At 34.7% G+C, this 23,560-nt stretch overlaps 2 protein-coding genes across 2 annotated transcripts in view; one reads left to right on the top strand and one right to left on the bottom strand.

The window, feature by feature from the left end:
- Positions 1-2,653: 2,653 nt before the first annotated feature.
- LOC101242524 (fibronectin-like) lies at positions 2,654-18,381 on the top strand. Its single transcript, XM_004226282.3, has 28 exons — positions 2,654-2,809; positions 3,044-3,310; positions 3,573-3,842; positions 4,103-4,360; positions 4,691-4,948; positions 5,250-5,522; positions 6,173-6,436; positions 6,734-6,979; positions 7,483-7,743; positions 8,196-8,298; positions 8,740-8,903; positions 9,363-9,623; positions 10,025-10,300; positions 10,407-10,670; positions 10,795-11,058; positions 11,365-11,637; positions 11,826-12,077; positions 12,604-12,879; positions 13,281-13,586; positions 14,217-14,532; positions 14,938-15,112; positions 15,420-15,580; positions 15,931-16,108; positions 16,421-16,491; positions 16,914-17,094; positions 17,343-17,450; positions 17,694-17,805; positions 18,213-18,381. The coding sequence occupies exons 2-28, from the start codon at positions 3,160-3,162 to the stop codon at positions 18,296-18,298; spliced, it is 5,808 nt and encodes a 1,935-aa protein (XP_004226330.3). The 5' UTR covers positions 2,654-2,809; positions 3,044-3,159; the 3' UTR covers positions 18,299-18,381.
- LOC113473993 (4-coumarate--CoA ligase 1-like) overlaps positions 17,843-23,560 on the bottom strand; it is a 6,793-nt gene continuing 1,075 nt past the window's right edge. The window contains exons 2-12 of the mRNA XM_009861015.3: positions 22,968-23,175; positions 22,628-22,734; positions 22,258-22,330; positions 21,733-21,865; positions 21,376-21,538; positions 20,588-20,756; positions 20,290-20,384; positions 20,009-20,080; positions 19,586-19,741; positions 19,280-19,442; positions 17,843-18,881 (exon numbers count right to left, since the gene is read on the bottom strand). Of these exons, the coding sequence (XP_009859317.1) occupies positions 18,751-18,881; positions 19,280-19,442; positions 19,586-19,741; positions 20,009-20,080; positions 20,290-20,384; positions 20,588-20,756; positions 21,376-21,538; positions 21,733-21,865; positions 22,258-22,330; positions 22,628-22,734; positions 22,968-23,175 (1,470 nt within the window). The 3' untranslated portion in view covers positions 17,843-18,750. The remainder of the gene's footprint in view (positions 18,882-19,279; positions 19,443-19,585; positions 19,742-20,008; positions 20,081-20,289; positions 20,385-20,587; positions 20,757-21,375; positions 21,539-21,732; positions 21,866-22,257; positions 22,331-22,627; positions 22,735-22,967; positions 23,176-23,560) is intronic.

The raw sequence follows: 23,560 nt of genomic DNA, 5'->3' as shown, positions 1-23,560 counted from the left end.
TCGCTGAAATTTAAACAACAAGAGAGCCAAACTTAATAAATGAATAAATGTAACTTGTTTTTATATTTGCGTGGGGGAAACGACAGTCGTTATAACACGGATGTTCTGATTCATACACCTCATGCCCGCTAACGAATTACCGAGTATGTAACTTTGTGGGTGTTTGTAATATAAGACGTTTTTATTTTTTAATATATAGTAGGGTGGGGATAGATGGGACACATTTTCAATCTATTTTATCCTCCAATTTGGTAGGAAACAAACATTCAACGATTTTTTTATAAAACTTTATCCTTACGGCTCCCATAGACCGTTGTTAATTGTTTAAAAGACGATCAGGATATTCGGTAATTATGTGTGAAAGGTGTCCCATCTTACCCCACTCTACTATATGGCTGCCAATTTGGACAACCCAAAAGAAACCACCGGGTTGGAGCAGCTGCCGTTAAATATCATACCCCAAAAAAACTTACGCCCACAATGCAGCAGCATCTAGTCATTGTGCCATGGCGCCATCACACACGTATAATATATAGTAGGGTGGAAGAAGATGGGACACCGTTAGCACATAATATCCAAATATTCTGATCGTGTTTTAGACAATTGACAATGGTCTATGGAAGTCGTGTGGATATAGTTGTTATAAGTTTATTTTACCAAGCTATAATAGTTTACAACAAAAAAACATGCACAAATATAGCTATAGTGCTCCAGTGGACTTAACGATATATATGCAACTCACATAAAAAATATGTAGCTTCCGCTAATGAAATAACTTGTATTGGTAGATGCGTGGCTATAATCTATTTCAAGCAAATGGTTCCAAATAACCCCTTTAAATCATATCGGCTCGTCATACAGAAGCGCAGGTGTACTATTTAACAACAATCTATTGGCGACAGCACAAATGAGCAGGAAATGTATGAATCATCCGGTAACTTAAAGATTCGGGGTCTTTCTTTACTGTGTAAGATCGTACTGTACATCTGCAACAGCTTTATCAGATGCTTGAGTTAGTAGGGGTCCTATGGGACAAATAAAAAGGTGTTTTCAAGCAGAGAGAGCAAAACACTAAATAATTGTTATATAGAAGTGCAAAAAAATATTGAATGGCTTAATAGGCGTGATTCCTAGACTTTATTCCATTTGTTTTAAAATATTTATCTAAATTTTGATGTTTTCTTTCAGTAGTTTCTGAATTTATCAAGAATATTTCAGTAATGCTATACCTGAATGTGATAGCATTCTTCTGCGTGGCATGGACAGCATCGGGTAAGATTATTTATGGAACATAACTAACGCTTCGTGATGGATACTTGTATCCCTATAATATTTGCGATTGGTCAGCGCGCCTATCTCTTATAGCTCAGGGGTCGTGGGCTCAATGCTTGTCCTTGCTACCACTGTAGGCGTAAGTTTGTCTGCTACCAATACACGGTAATTGCTCCCACCCTGTGGTGACAAATAGTTTGTCGAAAAGTTACACACGTAATTACTTGTAAGCTGGTACGAGGTACATAAAATAAAACACCCCTGTTGTAACGACTATCGTCTCCCGGCCTCTCAATTCATATAAGACTATGATTTAGTTTCAGTCTAAAATCGGTAATTCCTCTAACGTTTGTCGGTTATAATCGTTAAGTTTTGGCTTTGGTTTTCTACAGTTTACTTGGTACAGTTTTACTTATGGGTAAAGATTGTCCATCTTTTCATTCTCTTTTATCTTCACCCTTTGGTACCAACAATTAAGTAAATAATTATTCTACCGCATCCCAACGAAAAATCTAGAATTATTGTACTATATCCCAAAAAGTAACATTGTTAATTCTTAAAAACACGGCTAGTTAATGTAGGATACTATGTGCTATTCGTATCCCATATTTCCCCATCACAGTATATTATATACACAATCATAGACACTTTCGAAATCAGTTTTTATTTAAAACAACCATTAACTGTCTCATTGTGTTATCATAGTTGCACAGATGGGAGTTACCCATGTGGGAATATATTAAACTTGCGATTCCAATGTTTTTGTGCGGATTTTTAGTTAGACTGAACAAGTTGCAAGCCAATGACGTGCAATATTAATAAATAATAAACTGTTTGCGGAAAAATAGTAACTGGATTTAAAATTGCAATATAAACTGTGACAACTAAATTAAAATATGTTCCGTTATCGGTTGGTTTAGCAATCTTCTTTTTAAATCGATTCAAATAAATCATCATCGCGGAGTATGAGTCATACACAGTAAAGCGCCGGTACATCGGAGAATGCGTCTGTTTTCCGGATAGGAAACAGCGGAGTATTGATTCTTTATATCTGTTTTTTTTACGCAGTAATCTGTGAGTCACACAATGGACTAATTGTTATATGGACTGCTGCAATAACGCATTCTATATTTGCAGCCACATTACTTGTTTAAAACCGTGGGCCCAGCAACTCTTACGGTTTAAAGCATAGCTATTATGCTCCATGAAAATCAACGTTACTGCTTTTCAAAGCAGCTGCATTGCTGTTGTAAACCATTTGCATTTGCAGCGACACCTCCAATCGCTGTAAACTCAACAACAAGTACATCAAGGAGTATTAAAATAGTTTTCCACTATACAATCCAACAAGATGCCACTCGAGTGACATGGAGCATTGCACAAACAGGGGTTGTTGTTTCCCGACAGATTATTGATTTTTTCACACAAACTACAGCAGTAGATTTGGTGCCAAACACAAGGTATAATGCATTGTTTGAGAGGGTGCTTGGCGGTGTTGTGATTGGAACAGACAATTACACACAGACTGTTGCAACAGGTAATCTACACATTGTCATTAGTGTCACTATTACTAATTTTTTGTGTGTTTTGTTTAGTTAAAAATTAGAAGAACCAAATGTATCATTTCAAGTGTCTTCCTTAGAGAACCAAATATGTTTACTAATTGGGAAATATAATGGCATGAGTTTATTTATGATAAATAAGTGATATTCATTCACTCAATTTAGACAACTAAACGTACAACATAGTGAATATACATCATTTATTTCAGTTCCAGGAATAGTCACTGGGTTAAAAGTGGATAGGACCTCTACCAACGAGATCCAATTAAGTTGGGACCCGTATACAACTGGGGATAGCATTCTTTATTTTTATAAAATAAGGATTATGCCCCTTCGTAGAAATATGTTTATCCGCTTTAATCGACATACCACCAGAGTTCCAAGGCTGCAAGCCAACACTAAATATATATTTACAATTCTTGCAAGGGATCTTGTTCAAGAGGGCATCGTGTCATATCGTGTGGCAGGCGTTACTGGTGAGAACTTTTACATGTGTGTTGTATGTGTGTAGATGAGTAATTCTACATATGTACTTCTGCTTGTAAATCTAAATTGATTTGTATATCCCTTGATAACTGGGAAGCTCAAACTTTGTTAAGGATGCCTATGTGTAAATGTTAACATAAAGGTTCTGAAAATTATAACTACTGTTGCTGCCCGGCATGTAATAAACAGGTTACATTCAAACGTGTTAATTGATTTACCTTATCAAAATAATCCACGCATAATTCATCTCAGATGCACCTGCTCCTACAAACGTCCTATTCCAATCCACATCAACATCATTGACTGTAACATGGAGCCTCCCTCATATGGGCAGTGCGAGAATCTTTGAAACATTTAGAATTGAATTAACTCCAATGGAAGGAGTAATAAATATGGTGGCAGGTCAAAAAACAGCTCAAATAACAAACCTACGACCAAACCAAGAATACTCAGTTGTGGTTAAGGCGTTCTACAGTGACCATACTGTTGTCTCATCTACACCAATAATTGCCACCACATATGGTATGTTATGTATATAATACATTTGGCCGCTGCCGGTTAGCGCAACTGTCTTTGGCCCAGAAGTTATGGTTTCAAGACAAATAAATGGGTTCCAGAGAAGAAAAGTCACACTAATACATTAAACTATTTCAGTTAATAAAATTCAAATGCGCTAACTATGTGGCAAACTGGCAAGTAGTAAAAACACTAAACTAAGTTCTTTTCCTAATAGGATTACCTTATCAAAATAAATTTCTCTAATCACCTTACATTTATTCCAGGAACCTACGCTCCACCAACCAACATTGTCCTTTCCAACCCAACAGTGACAACCCTGGATGCCTCCTGGACAGGGTCCACACAAAATGTAGTTTACTATTTACAAGTTCAGCCATCCAACCAGAGTATAGTGGTAGATGGTACTTCTACAACTATAACTGGTTTATCACAAAATACTATGTATTACTTGACAATCGCAGCCGATGTTGCTGCTTCACAAAATACAAAAGTTTATTCTGAGGCTGTTATACTCGCCACACGTAAGTAAATTCCTAACTACAAGTCTTCTAAATAAAATATGAATACTGTGCTTGAATTCAATGTTTCATAACCTTTTGCCTGCACCCTGGAAAAGTGTAATTTTATACACAATAGAATAGTTAATGGAGCAAATCTAGTTTAAATTCTTAAATTCAAGAGCGGCTCCATGCAGAACAAAGTTAATAATAGTTTTGCTTTACCTCTCAACTAAGCCACATGCTCTATTAAATAACATACTCTGCTTAGTTTCTGGATCTCCTTAGAAACCTTTTCTTTATAGAATATATGGTAATACTGCAGTTCTTAACTAACTAACATACTTTGTTTAGTTCCTGGGCCTCCACTTGCACCAACATTAGTGAATGTTACTCACTCTACAATCACAGTGACAGCAGCTTGTACTTGTAGTGCACAGTCTCCTAGTGGATATCAATTAATATGGAATGATGGAACAAGTAATTCAACGAATCCAACTTCTCCTCTTACTGCTACTGGCTTATCAGAAAACACAAACGTTTCATTGACTGTTGGCGGAATATATGGTAGTCTAAGGACTTCTCCGTCGCCAGCGTCATGGTTTGTAACAGGTAAAAACAAAATAAACATATCAATTGCTTTCACAAATTTATAGACACAGTAAATCATAGGCAAACAGGAGGTATACGCAACAGAACATCTATGTTATAACGACTATCATTGCCCTGACATGCAAGATTAAAACAAGTTACATAAATATTACATGCAAATAATTCGAATAAAATAGTTAATACCTATAGTTAAAATATACCCATGGTAAAAATGTGTGCTGTTATCAGAGAATTCTAAGAAGGAAATTTCCCTTTGAAAGGGAAAATAACATTTATATAAATTTAATTGATATTCCAACAGGTCCTGACAAGATGGCTCCGCCTCAACTTGAAATGGCAAAGACCACCAGCTTACTTTTATCATGGAGTCAACCAACTGGAGATGTTATGAACTTTACATACCAACTTGAATATAAAGCATTTGGAAATTCACCACAAACTATTGACAATCTTAAAACCAATTCCACACAACTAACTGGGTTAACACCAAACACTGAATACGAAGTGACTATAAAAGTATCTACTCCCTATGGTACAAGTGCTAAATCCAATCCTGCTGTTAATACAGTAACATGTAAGTACACATGTGATTAACAGGGCAAATGTGTAATCTATATATGCATGGCATCTAAAGCCATACCAGTATGCCAGCGTCACTGTATACTAGTTAAGAGTGCTCACCTTCGAGCCTCAGTGCTGTCGTTGAGGGCAAAGGTGTGCTGCTGCAACAAACTTCACTTATTTTCCAACCCAGTAGACCCTTAAAAGAGTTACAAAAGTTATCAGCCCACCTTAAAATCGAAAATAGTCTGTAAGTTACATCCATGGTAACTCAAAAGCTGGCCCGCGGTGTATGAAACAGACCTTTCATGTTATAACGACTGTCATTGCCCCAATGCACAAGAAAAAATAATTGATATTTATTTTATGCTTCTACAAATGTTGTGCTACATGTATATGCAAGTTTAGCAGCTATGTTTTTAATTCACACTTTTATTCAAATAGTGTTTACTCGTAGCCTGTTTTAACGACTTTCATTTTACTGCTAATTTCCTTCTCTTTGTATTTTTAGGTTATCCGATCTTTGCTTTTAAATTAAAAGAGATAAATAAAAATTTAATTTGTTATTTTTAACTACAATAGTTGTTTTATTGTTTTTTTACACTAGCAAGTCTTCCCAATACAATTGTGGAGCAGTTTTAATGAAATGTTTCATCTTTTTAGCTTCCCTGCCACCCAACATAACTTTGACAGCATTAAACGATACTTCAGTGAGGGTAACATGGACTCCTTATGTTGGGGGCAATGCATCAACAGTGAGCCAAGTTCAGGTGACATCTTCTCCTGCAGCATTTTCTTACATAGCTACACCCATTGAAAGTACTGTGGTTGTTCGAAATTTAACTGGGAACACAGCGTATGTGCTTACTGTAACTGTAATCTACAACAACGGTCAAAGGAGTACTGCAATGAAAAATCTCACAACATGTAGGTAAATAAACTTATTTTTACATTAATTTTTCTTTACCATAAAGTTGGACCACACTCTATAGCATCACTGTTAGTGTAACTGTTGTTGGACACAAATAAAACGAAAATGTGTCCTTAGACAAAACACTTGACAGCAATTGCCTTAACCCAATGGTCACTAATGAGTTGTCCATAAAAAACTTTCCTGCAAGTTAAATAAATAGTAACTCGCATGTGGGCATGAGGTGTATGATATAAAAAGCCGGGTTGTAACAAATGTGCACAGAATAGTGATTTCCTAATTTATGTTTTTAGTATCTGGACCAGTTACCAACATTATGGCGCATATGGGAAGATCTGTTGCTAACCTGACGTGGACAGCTCCTTCTGGTAACATCAGCCAGTATAGAATCATGTATGGTGAAAATACCACAGTAGTACCTGCTACACAAAGTGGTGCTCTTATCAGTTCACTTATACCAAATACACTGTATACCTTCCATATAATTCCCGAGACAGCAGTAGGTTCGGGAGCCAATGCATCTATCACAACAGCCACAAGTAAGTATAAAGTTAAGAAGATATCACAATTTATTACAATTTATGAAAAATCTAATAAAAAAGTTTTCAAGAGCTAATGTTTGGCTTAAAACATCTCTGTGGTAATTGGGTAGATTTGGCCTGATTACATCTCCCATGCCTTGCCATAAGACTTATATAGATTAATATATACAAGGATTTTTTGAGTAATGTAAAAATCTGGCCAAAATGACAGGTCTTCGTAAAATACTCCTACCAAAATGAAATAGTTTACTAATAAAAAAAGAACAACTTTTAAACATTAAAAGCATTCAGTGCATCAACCCAATGGTCACCTATCAGTTATTCAAAATATCAGCCATACATAAAAGAAGACAAATTAAAAAATATAATTACATTTGTTGTAACTGGTAAGCTGGCACAAATGTATAAAATAAGCAACCTATATTATGAGTAAGTGTTCAACACTATATACTGAATTATAATGTAATTGAGCCTTATTTAGGAGTTCAAATTTTGTATAGATACTGCTGGAGTGCGCGATTTGACGTACACATCAGCTGGACAAGGCATGGTAACTCTATTATGGTTGCCACCCTTGGGTGGAAACAATTTGGCTCTAACTGGTTATTCAGTATTGTACCCCAATGGTATGGCTTCACTATCTTCTTTCTCGACCAAATTCGATGTAACAGGATTAGAAGAGGGTGTGTGGCATACAGCTACTATTGTTGCAAATTACGCTGCATTACCAAGTAGAGAAATTACATTGTCATTTGCATTAGGTAAGTAAATCCGAATTTGTTTTGCTTATGTTATGGTCTGACTTTGTTGCCATATTGAAATAGATTGGTAAAATAATTTTGTTGTTTAAGCAGTTAGAGTTTAGTTAAATAGTTCTCAATGTGATCTATTGAGAATAAAACTCAACATATATCACCATGTTAACAATTCACACTAACAAAAATATAAAAAAGGTCTAAAAAGTTTGAATGTCTAAAGTGGGTTAAAAAAGTTTGTAAGTAAGTTTTGCAGTTACTTGGATAGCAACTGGTATTTTATATCATTGTGATCATTAATTTTTATACAAGCTATAATATTGAAGACTATACGAGCAACAAAATGACAAAAAAATGCATTAAATACTGAAGTAAAACTTTTAAACAAACAGCAAGGCTGCTAAACTCCCAATAACACAACAAAAAGCAAGAAATTACATTTGTTTTAATTTTTTTAGCTCCCTCCAACGTTACAATTCATGTGTTAGACATAACTTCGGAAACAGCAACACTTCAACTGAATCCTTCCAAAGCTGTTACTGCAACTACATACATTATTAGGTAACCTACCAGCACAGTAATATATCTTTATATCATGGTCACGCCTTTTAACCTAAAAGTTATTTTATTTCTTTGTTTTTAACAACTGTTGTTTTTATCGTTACTACCTGTCTTTTTGCTTTGGTAAACTTTTCTGGTATTGTTACCATAACCAACAAGACAAAAAAATCATTCTTATCAAAGTTAAGAGCTTAATTTTTATTGCGGCTACCATTGTCAGCATATGTGCCTTTTTGCAAGACTTTAAAGCAACTTCTCCTACCAAGTCGTGACTATTTGGTTGACTAAATTACCAAGTAAAAACACTTACCCACAAAGTTACATACACGGTAACTCGTAGGCATGTGGTGTATGAAACAGAACAACTGGTTAAAAACGACTGTTGTTTTCCCGCCACATGAGGATAAATAAGTTATACTCATTCATTAATTCATTTAATAGAGATTTGATATCTGGATCAACATTCAACCAAACTTTACTGTATTTTACTGTTGGTCCGCTTGTTTCCAATAATGTGTACAATTTTACTGCAACACCAGTGTTAATATTAAGCAATGGCGAAGAAATTGTTGGAAGTGAATCTGCACCACTATCTGTTATAACAGGTAAGTTGACAGCACTAAAGTTTTAAATCCTGCATACTGACCAGTGCCATAAACCTTTAACAACTTTTTTATTGACTGTCCTCTCCTACTAATTTCCTTCTTTCTTCTGTTTTAATTAATCTGATCTAAGTTACTGTATTTAAAGAGATAAATAACATATTGTCGTATTATAACACAGTGGTTGTAAAGCTATTGTCTTCTGGCAAAAATATTTCTGCACTATATTATGCTGGTTAGCCAGCATGTGTCTAATCAAGAGGACATAGGCTCACTGCCACTACCATTGTGGGTGTATATATCCTCGGGCAAAACTTTTAACAGAAATTGCTCTAAACCTTCTTAAGGGGTGTTTGGGTTGTCTGTCATACCAAATGAAACAAAACAATATTTTATAAAGCCAAAAAAAGTAGACAAACAAATAATAAAAATTTACTAACATTGACCCATGTTATATTTTAGAACCTGAAGCTCCAAGATCCTTGGCTACGAGCGCTCCAACAGATGGCATAGCAATTTTTTCTTGGGGTGATGCAGATATTGGTGGAGGGTATTTAACATTCTCACATTATCACATTTTACGTCATGATAATGGAGTCGGAACAAATTCTAATTCTTTAAACATGAGAGTGATGGCCGCAGGCAATACTGAAATTAAAGTTACTATTTACAATGTGTTTAATGGTGGAAAAAACACTTCTGCACCCTTCAGTTTACTCACGCGTAAGTTATAATAAAAAGTTCATATCCTATTCTAAGTCTGGAACCATATTATTACATCTTATTGTTATCTATAATAAGCCCAATCTTATAGGCAGAATCTGGCCTAAATTTTACGTTCTTGACAAATACTTAACCAATACAGAGCAGAACAACTTTATATGAACAACACAGCATCTTGAATGATATGCACTAGTAATAAATATAATTTTTTAAGAGCTTGTACTCACATCGAAAAGCAAAGGCTACAAAGATACTTGTCGTTTACAGCTTAGCTAACTTTCTAAATCTTTTTATTTTTATGGGTAAGGTTCTATAGCAAAGCATGTCATGGAACCTTATATTTAAACCAGAGTTGGCCCATTACCTCACAAATATCAATTACTTCGTACATTTTTTTGCAGGACCTACCCTTCGGTATAGACCAAATGTTACTACTTCTACTGATACTGCTTATCTCAGCTGGTCTGCATATACTGAAGGAAACTTTGCTTTTTATGGTTATATTGTTTCATATACGGTGGGACCCTCACAACCAGTCACACAGTACTTGGAACCTAACACAACTCAGTATACATTTACAGGACTGGAATCAAATACAGAATACATTTTTAGTATTTCGATTCAACAAAAAATTGGCAACCCTGTTTTTGCTTTAGGATCAACTGTAATAAGTACATGTAAGTGTGTTAGGAAAATAACTATTCAGTAAAGTACACTATAAAATGCTTTCTGTTGTTATGCCTGTAAAGATATAACTCTAGCCCTGCTTTTATATTTTTACAGATCCTAAAGCTCCTGAAAACGTGACCCAGGAGGTCACCCAGGCAACGGCTATAGTGGCCCAATGGTCTTTAAATTTAGGGGGCCGATTTCGGAACTTTCTGAAATATGACTTTTTTTATGAACCAAATGGGCATTCATCAACCACTGGAACTACTCCAAGGACTACAATGCAAAACCTTATTCCCAGTCACCTATATAATGTGACAGTAACAGCGGTATATTTTGAGGGTCCAAACATTTCTACAACTGCCGAATTTTGGACAAGTAATTACAATATGCCAACATGTTATCACTTTTAAAATGATTTTTTTTTTCTATCTGAATAAATAAATAAAAAAATAGAAAATATTAAGATAGTGGAATCATTTAACAAAATTAATTCTCCCAGGTCCTACAGCACAAGTGGTCACTGCATCCAGTAATTCCTCTGGTGTTTATGCATCCTGGGTTCCCTTTGTGGCTTCAGGACCTGTAGATTATTACACCATTATTGTGACAGGTTTACCTGAAATGCAAGTGGCTGCACCAACCACATCTGTACATGTTATTCCACAACCAAACACACCTGTCTCAGTTCAAGTTTTTGCTCATGCCAACAGAGGCGGAGTATTACGTAGTTCATCATCTACTACAGCAGATATGGTTAATACAGGTATATGCTTTATGCTGCCTGGCACCATGGCTTGGTCCATGGCACCATGGCTTGGTTGTCTGGCATCGTAGCCTGATTTGTACTTCAGCTTAGTTCAAGCAATCTGTATGCCCTAACCAAATGATTCCGAGACCTTCAATGTAATCATTGTGTTTCTGTTTACTCATGTATCTTGTCCAAATACACCTACTGTGTCAATGTATCAGTATTAAACATGCTACCTTTTAGTTATGATGTAATCTAACTACTGAGCCACAGCTCTGAACATAACTCTTACACAACTAACCACTTAATATACTTTACCAGAGCCTGCTCCTACTGGAAAACCAAACCATGGAAACTCAACAGCTACAACAATACTTGTAGTTTGGCCTGAACCATCATTGGGAGGTAATCTATATTCCATTGATTCTTATGCTATATCAGTGAATGGCGTGTCGGGCTCGAACACAGCATACAGTATAAATCAACATGAGATAACTGGTTTGGTTCCCAACACACTTTATAATGTCTCTGTCATTCTTTCATACAATGGGGGGCAGTTCTCAAAAACATCGGAATTTTCAGTTTTTGGCACAGGTAATTATCTAACAGTTTTTAGACATAGGCTACATGTATTGTTAGATATACATTTATTGGCTAAAATGACATATTAGTCATCAGTGAAAAATGCAATATAAACTGTTAGTTCGTCACGTATTTTGTAGCAATTAGTTTTGCAATAAATATTTTTTTATATCTTCTAAAACTTTAACTCTGTTTTTTAGCACCAGGAGCTGTCCAACAAGTTAATACGACTAACCAGACTGCATCTAGTATAACTATATCCTGGTCACCAGTTGAACGTGCAGATATTATTCACACTTCGTATGAAATCCTTATAAACAACAGAACTATAAATACCAATTTAACGACTGCAACAATTGATGGGTTAGATGCAAATACTCTACATTCGTTCAACATTACAGCTTATAACACATATGGGAGAGGACAAACTATTCCTAAACAAGCAAGAACAGGTACACTTGTTTATAATTATATATTCAACTCACAGCAGGGTACAATGGTTAGTGCACCTGTCTCTGTACTAGAGGATACAGGCATCGTGGCATAGTTGTTGGTGTGCCTACCTATAACCCAATGGTCACTAATGGGTTGTCTAAATTATCAGCCATACATAAAAAAAAAAAATCTCGTAAGCTGGCACCCGGTGTTAAACCTGTGTGATAACGACTGTCGTTTTTTCCGGCCACACGAGGATAAAGTAAGTAAGTTACAAGTTAAGTTAAGTTACATACAGGTAAGGCTTGAGGCTGCTAAAATTCGGTGATTGTGTTCTGAGTGGAACAATTAAAAGAAATTGCTTTTTTCATTCTAGAGTGTCTAAATTGTCAGTTATGCTTTATTATTTCAATAAAAAACGGTTACATATGTGGTAATTTGCATGCAGGCACAAGTGTTTAAATCTGTATCGCAAAAAAATCCTTCTTGTTATAAATGAATGTATCAAAATAATAAATACCTACTACTTTGTTTTTCTTACAGCTTTTGGACAATCTCCTGTCCCCAGTGCAATGAGTGCAACCAGTTCCTCTATCACACTTGGTATAAATCCTGGGGCCAACTTCCAGAATGTTACAATGATGAGGTTAATGTGGTCACCAGTTGATGTAGGAATGCCCAACTCAATGGATCTTCCAGGAAATACAAGCTCAGTTACAATACCTGGATTATTACCTGAACAAACTTACTTTTTTGAGCTGAGATTAGAAAATGCACTTGGTGTGGGTCAATTTAGTGAAGTATTCAGTACACAAACTGGTGAGTAGATGCGATATTATTGTGGGGTAAATAGGTATGCAAGAATAAAATTTAATCAGTCCATTTGACAAAGTGGTAAGCAGGACTCCCGATGCTAGTACCATTATTAGCATGTGTGCCTTTTGGAAACACACTTAACAGTAATTGCTCTAAACCCTCATAAACTCTTAGGGGCCGTCTAACCTATTTGTTAACCTGTAAGTACAACACCCATATTATAGAACACAACACCCATATTATACACTGCTTCACTGAATGTATTTCTATTTTTTATTACTTCACTGAATGTATTTCTACTTTTAATACTGAATATACTTGCTAATTACTAAATGTACTTGCTCTTTACTAAGTATACTTTTTACCCAAGTACTGAATATACAACTTTATGTTTCTTTCTACAGCTCCAGCTCAACTAAAAACACCAGCTAAGTCCACGGTGGATGAACCTACCGCCACTTCAGTCACACTTGAGTGGCTGGGACCAGAGACCATTGGTGGACTTTCATACACACATTATATCATTGAATATACTGCTATGAATGCAAGTACACCAGGCCGTAGAAAAAGGGCAACTACAACAGTTCCAGCTAGTGCGCTAACAATAACAGTTACTGGTCTTGAACCGAACACACTGTATTGTTTGACCATCGCAGCTGTCTCTGCGGCTGGAATTGGAAACGCATCAGATCCAATTTGTGTTTCAACCGGTAAATATATCTTTTATTACACACTATAAAAATATTGATGTATTAACTACTTACTATAATAAATAACTATGTGTTCTATTCTATATTGTTGGGATTTTCAAATTAATGAAACAATGTTTTAACTTTTCCTGTGTTTTAACAACTGTCATTGGTATTAATAATTTTCCTAAACTTTGCTGTGGTAACCTCAGAGATAAATATAAATTTTAATACAAACATACCAGCCCATATATTACACAGTTGTCTTTATTGTAAACAGTTCATTAAAACGTTAAAAAATGAAGACTACTGTATCACATTTACAAGCTGTGATGTTTGTAACAAAAACAAAAACTTTTAAATATTTTACTCTTTGCGATCTATACGACCCTGAAAAAATAGTGGTTGAAAGAAAAACTAAGGTATGGGTCAGGTTTGGCTCATTACCCCAACATATATAAATGTATGTGCTGCATTTGCATCAATGTGTGAATTAGGTTGTGATTGCCCACATAGTAACATACATGGTAACTCCTAAGTTGACACAAGATGTATGAAAACCCGTGTTACAGCAATTGTCGTTTCCCGGCCCACGCCAGGATAAAGCAAGTTACATTTATTCGTTCATTAGTTAACAAATACTTTCTTCAGCCCCACATGCCCCTGAGAACATAGTGCTATCAATGGTGTCAGCAACAACCACCACAATAAGCCTCATGTGGTCACCTCCCCAGCCAGGTGGTGGTCTGAACATTACAGGATACCGCGTCATCTATAAATCTGATTTTGGCAATGGGATCAAAAATGTCGGCACCTCACTTTCAACTACTCTTGAAAACCTTACCCCTGCTGTGTATTATTTAATCTTTGTGCAAGCAATGAATGTACAAGGTTATGGGAATATATCAAACCCACTCAACACAACTACAGCTTCAGACATTGAGTGTTCAATCCGCCCTAATATTCTGTAAGTTTACATGTTTATAACAATTATAAAACACTGTACTAAGTTTTATACATAACCTACTATTTTATTATTTTGGTTATCTTTTCGGTTATGGTAAAGAAACTTGCAAAATTCAAAGCTGTGGCACATTGGTTAGCATGTCCACTTCCAGCTAAGAGATTATGGGTGTAAGGGTTGGGCAAGACACTTCGCAGCTAATCCAACCCAGTGGTTTCCTATTGGTTACAAATTGTCAGCCATACATTAAAAAATAATCTACAAAGTTTCACACGTGGTATATGAAACCGAACACGCACTTTATAACGGCCATCAATGCTCACTGCGCGTCAAATAAGTTACTTTTCTTTATAATTATTATAAAACAAAAAGGTAAAGTGCTATTGTTAAGCTTACCTTTGTATTTAGCATAAGTGGAACAGACTACGAAAGATTAAACCTTGGACCAAACGACAACATAGTTGTGAGCTCAACTTACGTGGATTCCTTTTCACAAGTTGCAACAGAATGTAAACCTCAACAACTTAACCCAAGCAGAACATCCATTTCATTCAACTTTCAAAGCTGCAACCCAATTGTTGAGGTAAATATATGTACAGTAGGGTGGGGAAAATACGGAACTTGGGTAAAGACGGGACTTTTTTGAAAAAAAAGTTTTTTTACGGGTATATTTTGATGTGAGACAAAAAAATGGTACAGAGATTATAAATATTGGGCAAAATTTGCTTAAAGATTCTGTCTTACCCTACTCTACTAAAACTGGCAAAGCAAAAGAGGGAATCTGAGTAAGGGGCAATATTATTGGAAAGATATTTTAATACCATGTGCTTTAATATAATGTGTTACATCAGTACACAGTCAGACTAACATCTTGTATCCATCTTATACAGGCCCAAGGCATAAGATACCAATACAACTATACAGTAAAAAGATTAAATTTTGTGGGTGCATCTTCAGTCCAAAGATATGGGTCAAGTTCTGACATTACGTTCAGCTGTTATTTCAATAAATCATTAATTGTTCACTTCAGTGAGATCAAACCAATGATGGTGTAAGTACAAGTATATCCATACTTGAGATTTGCATGGTGGTATAAGTGCATTGTCTATAAGTATATAAATGAATCATATGTGTCTGGTGTACAAGGAGAGACCTACTCTGTGGTGTATGAAAAGACTGTGTGTGTCTACCGTATAGGAAGACCTCATATTATAAATCAAAAGAGAGCATAATGTGTATCCGGTTTATAAGAAGACACCAATGTTATAACTTGACAGTGACCATGAAGTGTTTAAATTCACCATGCGTATCTGGTCTATATGAAGACTGCATATTATAACTCATACATACATGTATTATAGCAACAGTCACAAAATTTAAACACCTTTAAATACTCTACAGATTTACAAAGATAAACAATCCTGTACAACCTGGTACAATAGACCTTTCATTTGGATTGTATCAAAGCTCTGCATACAGTGCATTACTAAGTGGTAACCCTCCCGTTATATCAAGTTCCCAGTATATTTATGCACAAATTTCAGCTGGCCCAACTCCATCTGATAATACGATTTTGCAGGTGAGACATTTAAACTTGTATATATTATATATTTTTCCTGGTGATTTCAAAGTTGGTAAAAATCAGTACAAAACCCCGCAAAAAAATGTATAGTCAAAAATATATTTATTTATTTTTAAGTTTGAGCAAAATAAAAAAACTTTTCAATTGGACCAACTGTTTTCATTTGGTCATTTTTATTTTAAACCACCAAGTATGGTGTGCATTAGGATAACCATGTTAGTTAATCTCCGATTTATAATAAGTTACATATAAATAAAACTCACACTGTTTGTCTAATTGTGCACCTTATAAGCTTTTTCTCATTTTCAGGCAATGTATTGTTGGGCAACGCAGACCAGTGATAGCAGTAGCAACACTAGGTACAACATTCTACAAAATGGGTAAGTTTCGATACAAAGCTAATGTTGAAGTATCTAACCTTGCCCGAGATGTCAAGGAAAGATCTCCCATCCATTGGGGAAAGCGACAGGCTTCAACATCTTGTGAGGTCTATGCAGTAGCAACCTGTGTGTTGAAGTAATGGGCCAACTGTGGTTTAATCCTCCAACTGTGGTTTAATCCTCCAACTGTGGTTTAATCCTATGTTCTATGACAAGTCTTCTCGTAGGACTGCACCTACATAGAATAAAAACAAACACTATAAAGTTAAAAAAGACATAAATTTGAAGAGAAAAATCTAAAGACAAAAACAAATAAACACCGGCATTATGCATAGTAACTTTTAGTCAGGTGTAAGAGCAGTCAGGTGTATGAAACATCTTAGTTTAAATGCTATTACCGAAACATGAACTTACATTAACAGGTGTCCTGTAGCATCTTCAAGTCCAAATGCAAACATTGTAACCATCAACTACAACTCCAGCATTGCTCAATTCCAGTTCCAAGCATTTACATGGGTTGGAGCGGCACCTGTAAACCAAACCATTTATGTTCACTGTCAGATCTCTGTTTGTATGAAGGGTGCATCCACATGCCCTCCATTGGTAATTATTTATCTTTGTATTCGAATCTAAAACCATTAAAACTCTAGTTATTGTCAGCCAGCATATATTGAAAAAATATAGCAAAACAATCACCACAAAGTCAGGTAAAGTAGGTAACTCGCAAGCGGGCACAAGTTATATGAAACATATGTGTTGTAACAACTGTTACACCACAACACAAGCATAAATAAGATACATTCATGGGTTCACTTACTTACCATCTCTGTGATAAACAATCTTTTCTACAGGCTTGCTCAAAGAAGAGAAAAAGGAGAGGAATAAGAAACAATAAACTTCATCTTTTATCATATGGTCCTTTACTACTTGCCCCACCACAGGCAGAATCTTGCGAAACGGTAAGTTTAAGTGATTACATTTTATGTATTGGATATTTTTTCTTTAAAACTCAATTTGAGTTCACGTATAATTAAAAAAGATCATTTTTTAATAACACAATACAAATGCCAAAAGATCCTTTTTTACATTCACAATATTTCCATCAACATTTACATACAATAATGGCATATTTAACACAAGTCACTACAATGTATTGGATACCTGTTATTTATCTTGTTAACATTAAATAATCCACAAAACAGAACAATGGAGGATGTGAAGACATATGTTTCATGCACAAAGGAATGAAAACATGTTCTTGTAGAGAAGGAATGACTCTTGATAATGATGGAGTTAGCTGTTATCAACAAGAAGGTAAATAAATGGCAATAAATGTCTGTTTAATCTTTAGTTTTCTAAAGCAAGCAGAATATATTTAAGTTTATAAAATAATAAACCAAATATCTAACTTGAATAAACTCACAAAATGGTATTTTAACTAGCAGCAAATATTTGTTCAAAACAATACTACGGAAAAAGTATACAACATTATAAAAACATGCAAAGTAACAATAAAAAACAGTTGTTTTAACACATGACTATAATAATAGAATGTTTCAACCTATTCGATAAAACGAGCGAAACGAACAATATATTATAATAAATCATTTATTAAACATCATCTAAATGAATGAATAAATAATTCTTACTTTACTTTGAATGAAATCTATTAGGAAAGTTATGAATATACAATCTTATAAAAAATTGTTCTAATTCCACAGAACCATGGAACTGGGAGAACCATAGTACACCATTGGTGATATTTGTTATAATGCTCATTGCATTGGTACTGTACAAAAGAAAGTAATATAACCATTATTGTTACATCATAAACAGCATTATTCTGGTGTTCTATATATATTCCTTAGATTTTAATAAAGATTAAGAAATGCAAAAGAAGTGTTTGGAAAATATTTAAATCATAGTAACTATTTTTTGCTAATAATATGAATGAAATAATGATAAGATTATATTGCTAACTAAAGTCTTTCAGCTTAAAAAATTGCAAAAAATGTTCAAGACAGGAATTTGTTCTGAAATAGATAAAAAGTATACAGAATAAAAATAATACAGGATATTAATTATTACTAATCAGTCAAATACACTTCATAAACTTTTGCGAGGCGTAAATTGTGAAAAACGAGAATGCTCAGATCATAGTGAGTAAAACAATATGTAAGTGAGAACAAAGTAAATTTTTATTCAATTAATATTACAACATGGCTGGCAGCAATTTAAAGTGCTGCATAATGGTAACAATTATAGTTTATTTAATTCTTTAAAAGCATGTTCATGTAATTTCCTTCTTAATATTTTTCCTGTTGGAGACTTAGGAATGCTGTTCACAAATTTGATTCCACCGTATAAGTATTTGTATTTTGATACTCGACCTTCAGTAAAATAGTAAGTTAAATGATGGGGTAACTAGTAAACGGGCACAGGGTGCATATAGAACTGAAAACACACGTTATAATGACTGTGGTTGCCTCGTCACGCAAAATAAATAAGCTACATTCATCTATTCATTCATGTGAAGAATTCTGTAGTTTTTTGAGTTGTTTCCAGAAAGCAGCATATAAAAACTACTTTTACGAACCATAACCAATAGACATAATAAAGTTGAAAAACCTAAATCCTTTATACTTATATATGAAAAAAAGTCATAGGAAAAGAGGTCAAATATATGAAAAAGTCATAGGATAAACCATACTTTGAACAAAGGTGAAAATCCTGAATATTTTTTGTCAAAAAAATATATGAAAAAAATCATAAAATTATTTATATTTACTTTGAACAAAATTGTTCAATTCCTCTTCAGTCAACGTCCCATCTTTTCGAACAACATAAGCACGAGGGACTTCCCCTGCTTCAGGGTCAGGAATCCCTGTTACCCCAACATCGGCAACTTTGGGGTTGGAAAGGATAACGCTTTCTAGCTCGGCAGGGGGTACCTAGGGTTAAACAAGTGGTGAAATTTAAATAACTTTCGCTGTTGCTGTGAAAAACAGATTATGCCCTAGGACCTACCCATATACAATAGAACAGAATTTCCCAATACTACATTATACATATGATATTCCAATACTATACTCACTTGAAATGCTTTATACTTAATCAGTTCTTTAAGTCTGTCAACAATAAAAATAAATCCATTTTCATCGTAATGGCCGATATCACCAGTTCGAAACCAACCATCAGAAGTTATACAGCGAGAAGTTTCACTTTGGTTTTTATAATATCCTTTCATCAGCTATAATGTAACAATGATAAGACCATATTTTTTACACAAATAAATTTTTATTTATATATAGCGTTTTATCAAAGTCGCTGCCCCGCCACGTAAGGGTAAACTAGTTATATTCATTCTTCATTTTAGCATAGTGGGAAAATGACATTCGTTATACCATGGGTGTTCTGTTTCATACATCCAATGCCCATTTAGTAGCTACCTCATATGTAACTTTGCGGCTGATGGTGGGATTTTACCAATGCAACGAACAGAGTATTTTAAATTTACCTGTGGTCCTTTCACCCAACATTCTCCATCTTCATTTATCCCAAGCTCTTTTAAACTATCTGGATCCACTACCTGTGTCAAACAAAAGTTCTAAAACTACAGCATACCGATTTTAAAATTGCTGTTTATTGTCTTGCCTAAAGACACACATGACACCAAAAGTAGCAGCGTTAACTCTTGAACTCGTAACCCAGGGCTAGATACAGGCACGCTAACCACTTTGCCACCTTAGCAGTATGTAAATCTCAAAGTAGACTTAACAAGTAATAGTTTAGTTATACCTTGAACTGTGTATTGGGCATGAGTTGGCCAACTGAACCTTCAGGATAATTTGGTGATCGGTGAACTGAGACTAACATTTCTGTCAAGCCCCAACCTTGAAACCATAACTGTGTATTAATTTCTTGAAATATTGTTCTCTAGTCTATTCTTTATCGGTAAGGTCTGTAAGGTCAAAGTATTAAAGCCAGAATTTGCCCCATTACTACAACCAGACTGCTTTTTATACACAGGAAACTACAGTTTAACACACCGTGGGACCTAAGATTTAGGAAAGAGTTTAGGTAATATGACACTTACCTTGTACTATATCCACGCCCAAGTTTTTTGAGGTTTTGTTCTTCACAGTTAAAGCGAGAGGTGCAGCACCTGATCCAACAATCTTTAAGCTTGAAGTGTCATATTTATCAAAATGTTGGTAGTTTTGAAGAGCAACCAGCATAGGTGGTACTGAAGTCATCGTGTTAACCTGTGTATAAAAATGGTAGAAAGAATAAATGAATGTAACTTTACCCTCGCATGACGGGGCAACAACAGTTGTAATGTGGGTGTTCTGTTTCATACACCTGCTCAATTAAGAGTAACCACGTATGTGACTTTGTGGGTGATTATTTTTTGATTTTCTATTTTTTCTATGGCTGACAATTTGGAAAACTCATTAGTGACCACTGGGTTGGGGCAATTGCGTTAAGTGTCTTAACAACTTTGCTATTGCGCCGACCAAGTTTTATTGTTTAGTTTTATTCTGATGCGGCAGGCCAATGACAGTCGACTTGGTCATCTTGACATAGTGGGTCAATCCAGAGATATTGCACAAAAGCTTCTTGTGTGTTATATATGTTGAATTTTTACCCTTCGTATTCACTTGGTATCAACAACTTCATATCTACTTGTATGATTGGTGAATTAGACAATCCACCAGTGATCATTTGAATGAGCATTTACTGTGAAGTGTCTTTCCCAAAACGTATACTCACAATGGTAGCAGCACCACGTTTAATGAGTATTCTGTGCTATGGTGCCGAAAATTGGATAAATGTCCTCAAATATTTAAACACATCCCTTTTCTATAATAAATAGTAAACTACCTTATATTTTTCAACACATTTCAGCAACTGTTCAACATTAAATCGTTTATCAATAATATGTTTCCATCCTTTGATTAAATTTGCAAATTGCCTCAATATTCCCAATATGTGAAACAAAGGAATACAGGTGTAAGTCACAAGTCGCATGGGTGGTTTTGTATGCCTGAAAAGTTTATTTTGTTGGTTAAAAGCTTTGTAAACAATACAATATGCTCACTGTAGAGTTATAACATAGGTGTCTTTTTATACACCAGACACACATATGATGTATTTGTCATACAGCATCTTATACTGAAAGTCATGGTACTTTATACCAGGCAAAATATAAACATTTCGTAACAGTTTATTTAGACTTACATTGCATAGTGCATTAGAGACACAAAGCTGTAATGTGTATGCATTACGCCTTTAGGGAATCCAGTAGTCCCACTTGAGTATGGAAGTAATAGAACATCTTCTTTTACATCGAATGAAACATTAGTAGGAAAAGCTGCATATAAAAATAGGGGTAATCATTTATCTATCCTCGCATGGAAATTATGAGTTATAATTCACTGTTGTTCTGTTGTGCATCATATTTAATTGCTTAACTAATGCACCTCGTGCTAGCTTAATAGTTACAAGTATGCAACTTTTCTAGTGTTTTCAGATCTTTGTATGGCTGCTATCTCTGACAAACCATTAGTGCACCCTGGGTCGGAGCAATTTGAGTGTTTTGCCCAAGGAAACATATGCTGGTTACTAAGTGGTCGCTCTACCATTATGTGTGGCACTATTAGTAAGTTCTACGGTAATTTATTAAAAATAAGACCAAAAACTACTTGAGTCAAAGTGATAAACAAAATGTAGCAGCCAAACCCACAATACAATATATAAAATTACATGTCCCATCTTCTTTCTCCAGTAGTTTTTGAATGGAAATAACTTCTGTACTTTCGTCAACAGTAAATATTTCCTACAATACAAAAGCTTACAATTAGAATTCTTGTGATGTAAATTTAACTCAAAAAGAAATACCTTGATTTTTTTTTAGATAGATGTAAAGAAAACAACACATATGTGTTCATGAATGGTATACCATGTGGAAATGATAATATAACATGCAAACATTTTTTATTTCTTTATCTCTATGAATAAGTAAAAGCGATCAAATTATTTTTTTTAAATGAAGAGGGTTACCTGCCTTTGTGTATTGTATGCTTTAATGGAATGTCATAAATATGTAACATTGACTAAAATACAGTTATCATACCTGAATAGATTTAACTTGATCAGCAATTTGTTTAACCTTTTCAACTTGATCAGCATTAGTTATAACAAACTTTGGTTGACAGTGTTGGAATTGCTTCAACATTTCATCTGCAAACACAACAAACAAGATGGGATGAAGTTAAAATGGGAATGACTTACACAAGCTACTTGTTAGAAAAAATCAAAACCGGACGATATAACATAGTGGTTAACATGTCAAAATAATTATCAGCAAAGAGAACGAATTGGCAACAAAACGGTAGTTGTTAAAATTTGCCCTAAAAAAAACTCGAATTGGCAACAAAACAACAGTAGTTAAAATTTGCCATAAAAATACTCACGGTAAGTATAATGTGGGTTGCATGTAGTAGAGATTGCATTATTAGCAGCAGCACCAAGCACCAGTATGGGATATTCAATACAGTTTGAACAACAAACTGCAACAACTTCTTGCCTTCTTAAACCTCTCTTATTCAACACAGAAGCAAACTTGATTGACAGGTCGCATACTTGGTTGAAAGTGAAACTTTGTTCTGTGGTTGCATCAACCTATAAACGTGAAGCATATTGTAGTTCCAAGAAGTAGAAAAATTGTCTGTTTATTTTTTATGTAAGATAAATATAGCCTTTTCTATTGTAATCAAAGGAATAAATTTAACATTTTACTAGGTAAAAAATACAAATAAACACATATACTCGCAAAACAGCTTCTATAAACTGAGTTGAATATAGTTCATTATTATAGACAATGTTAAAGAGTCCGGCCCACGGTTCTCATGGTTGCGCAGTTTTTTGCATAAGAATAAAGTTTTATGTCTACTGATGCTAAATTCACACCCAGTTTGTGAAAATTCGCTTTAATTTAAAAGTTATGAACGTTTAAAAAATCAAATTTCAAAGTTGTAAAAAACGTCACTCGCGGGCACTGTGACGT

This window comes from Ciona intestinalis, chromosome 8, assembly GCF_000224145.3.
Source record: "Ciona intestinalis chromosome 8, KH, whole genome shotgun sequence".
In the NCBI taxonomy this organism is placed as follows: Eukaryota; Metazoa; Chordata; class Ascidiacea; order Phlebobranchia; family Cionidae; genus Ciona; species Ciona intestinalis.
Note: the sequence above shows the minus strand (reverse complement) of the source record. Positions and strands in the feature narration are given on the sequence as shown.

Bases quoted from the DNA above. Each gene is read 5' to 3' on its own strand.
- LOC101242524 (XM_004226282.3), top strand. From the start codon at position 3,160: ATGCCCCTTCGTAGAAATATGTTTATCCGCTTTAATCGACATACCACC. The intron at 9,624-10,024 runs GTAAGTTATAAT...ATTTTTTTGCAG, and splicing joins ACCCTTCAGTTTACTCACGC to GACCTACCCTTCGGTATAGA. The intron at 13,587-14,216 runs GTAAATATATCT...TACTTTCTTCAG, and splicing joins TCCAATTTGTGTTTCAACCG to CCCCACATGCCCCTGAGAAC.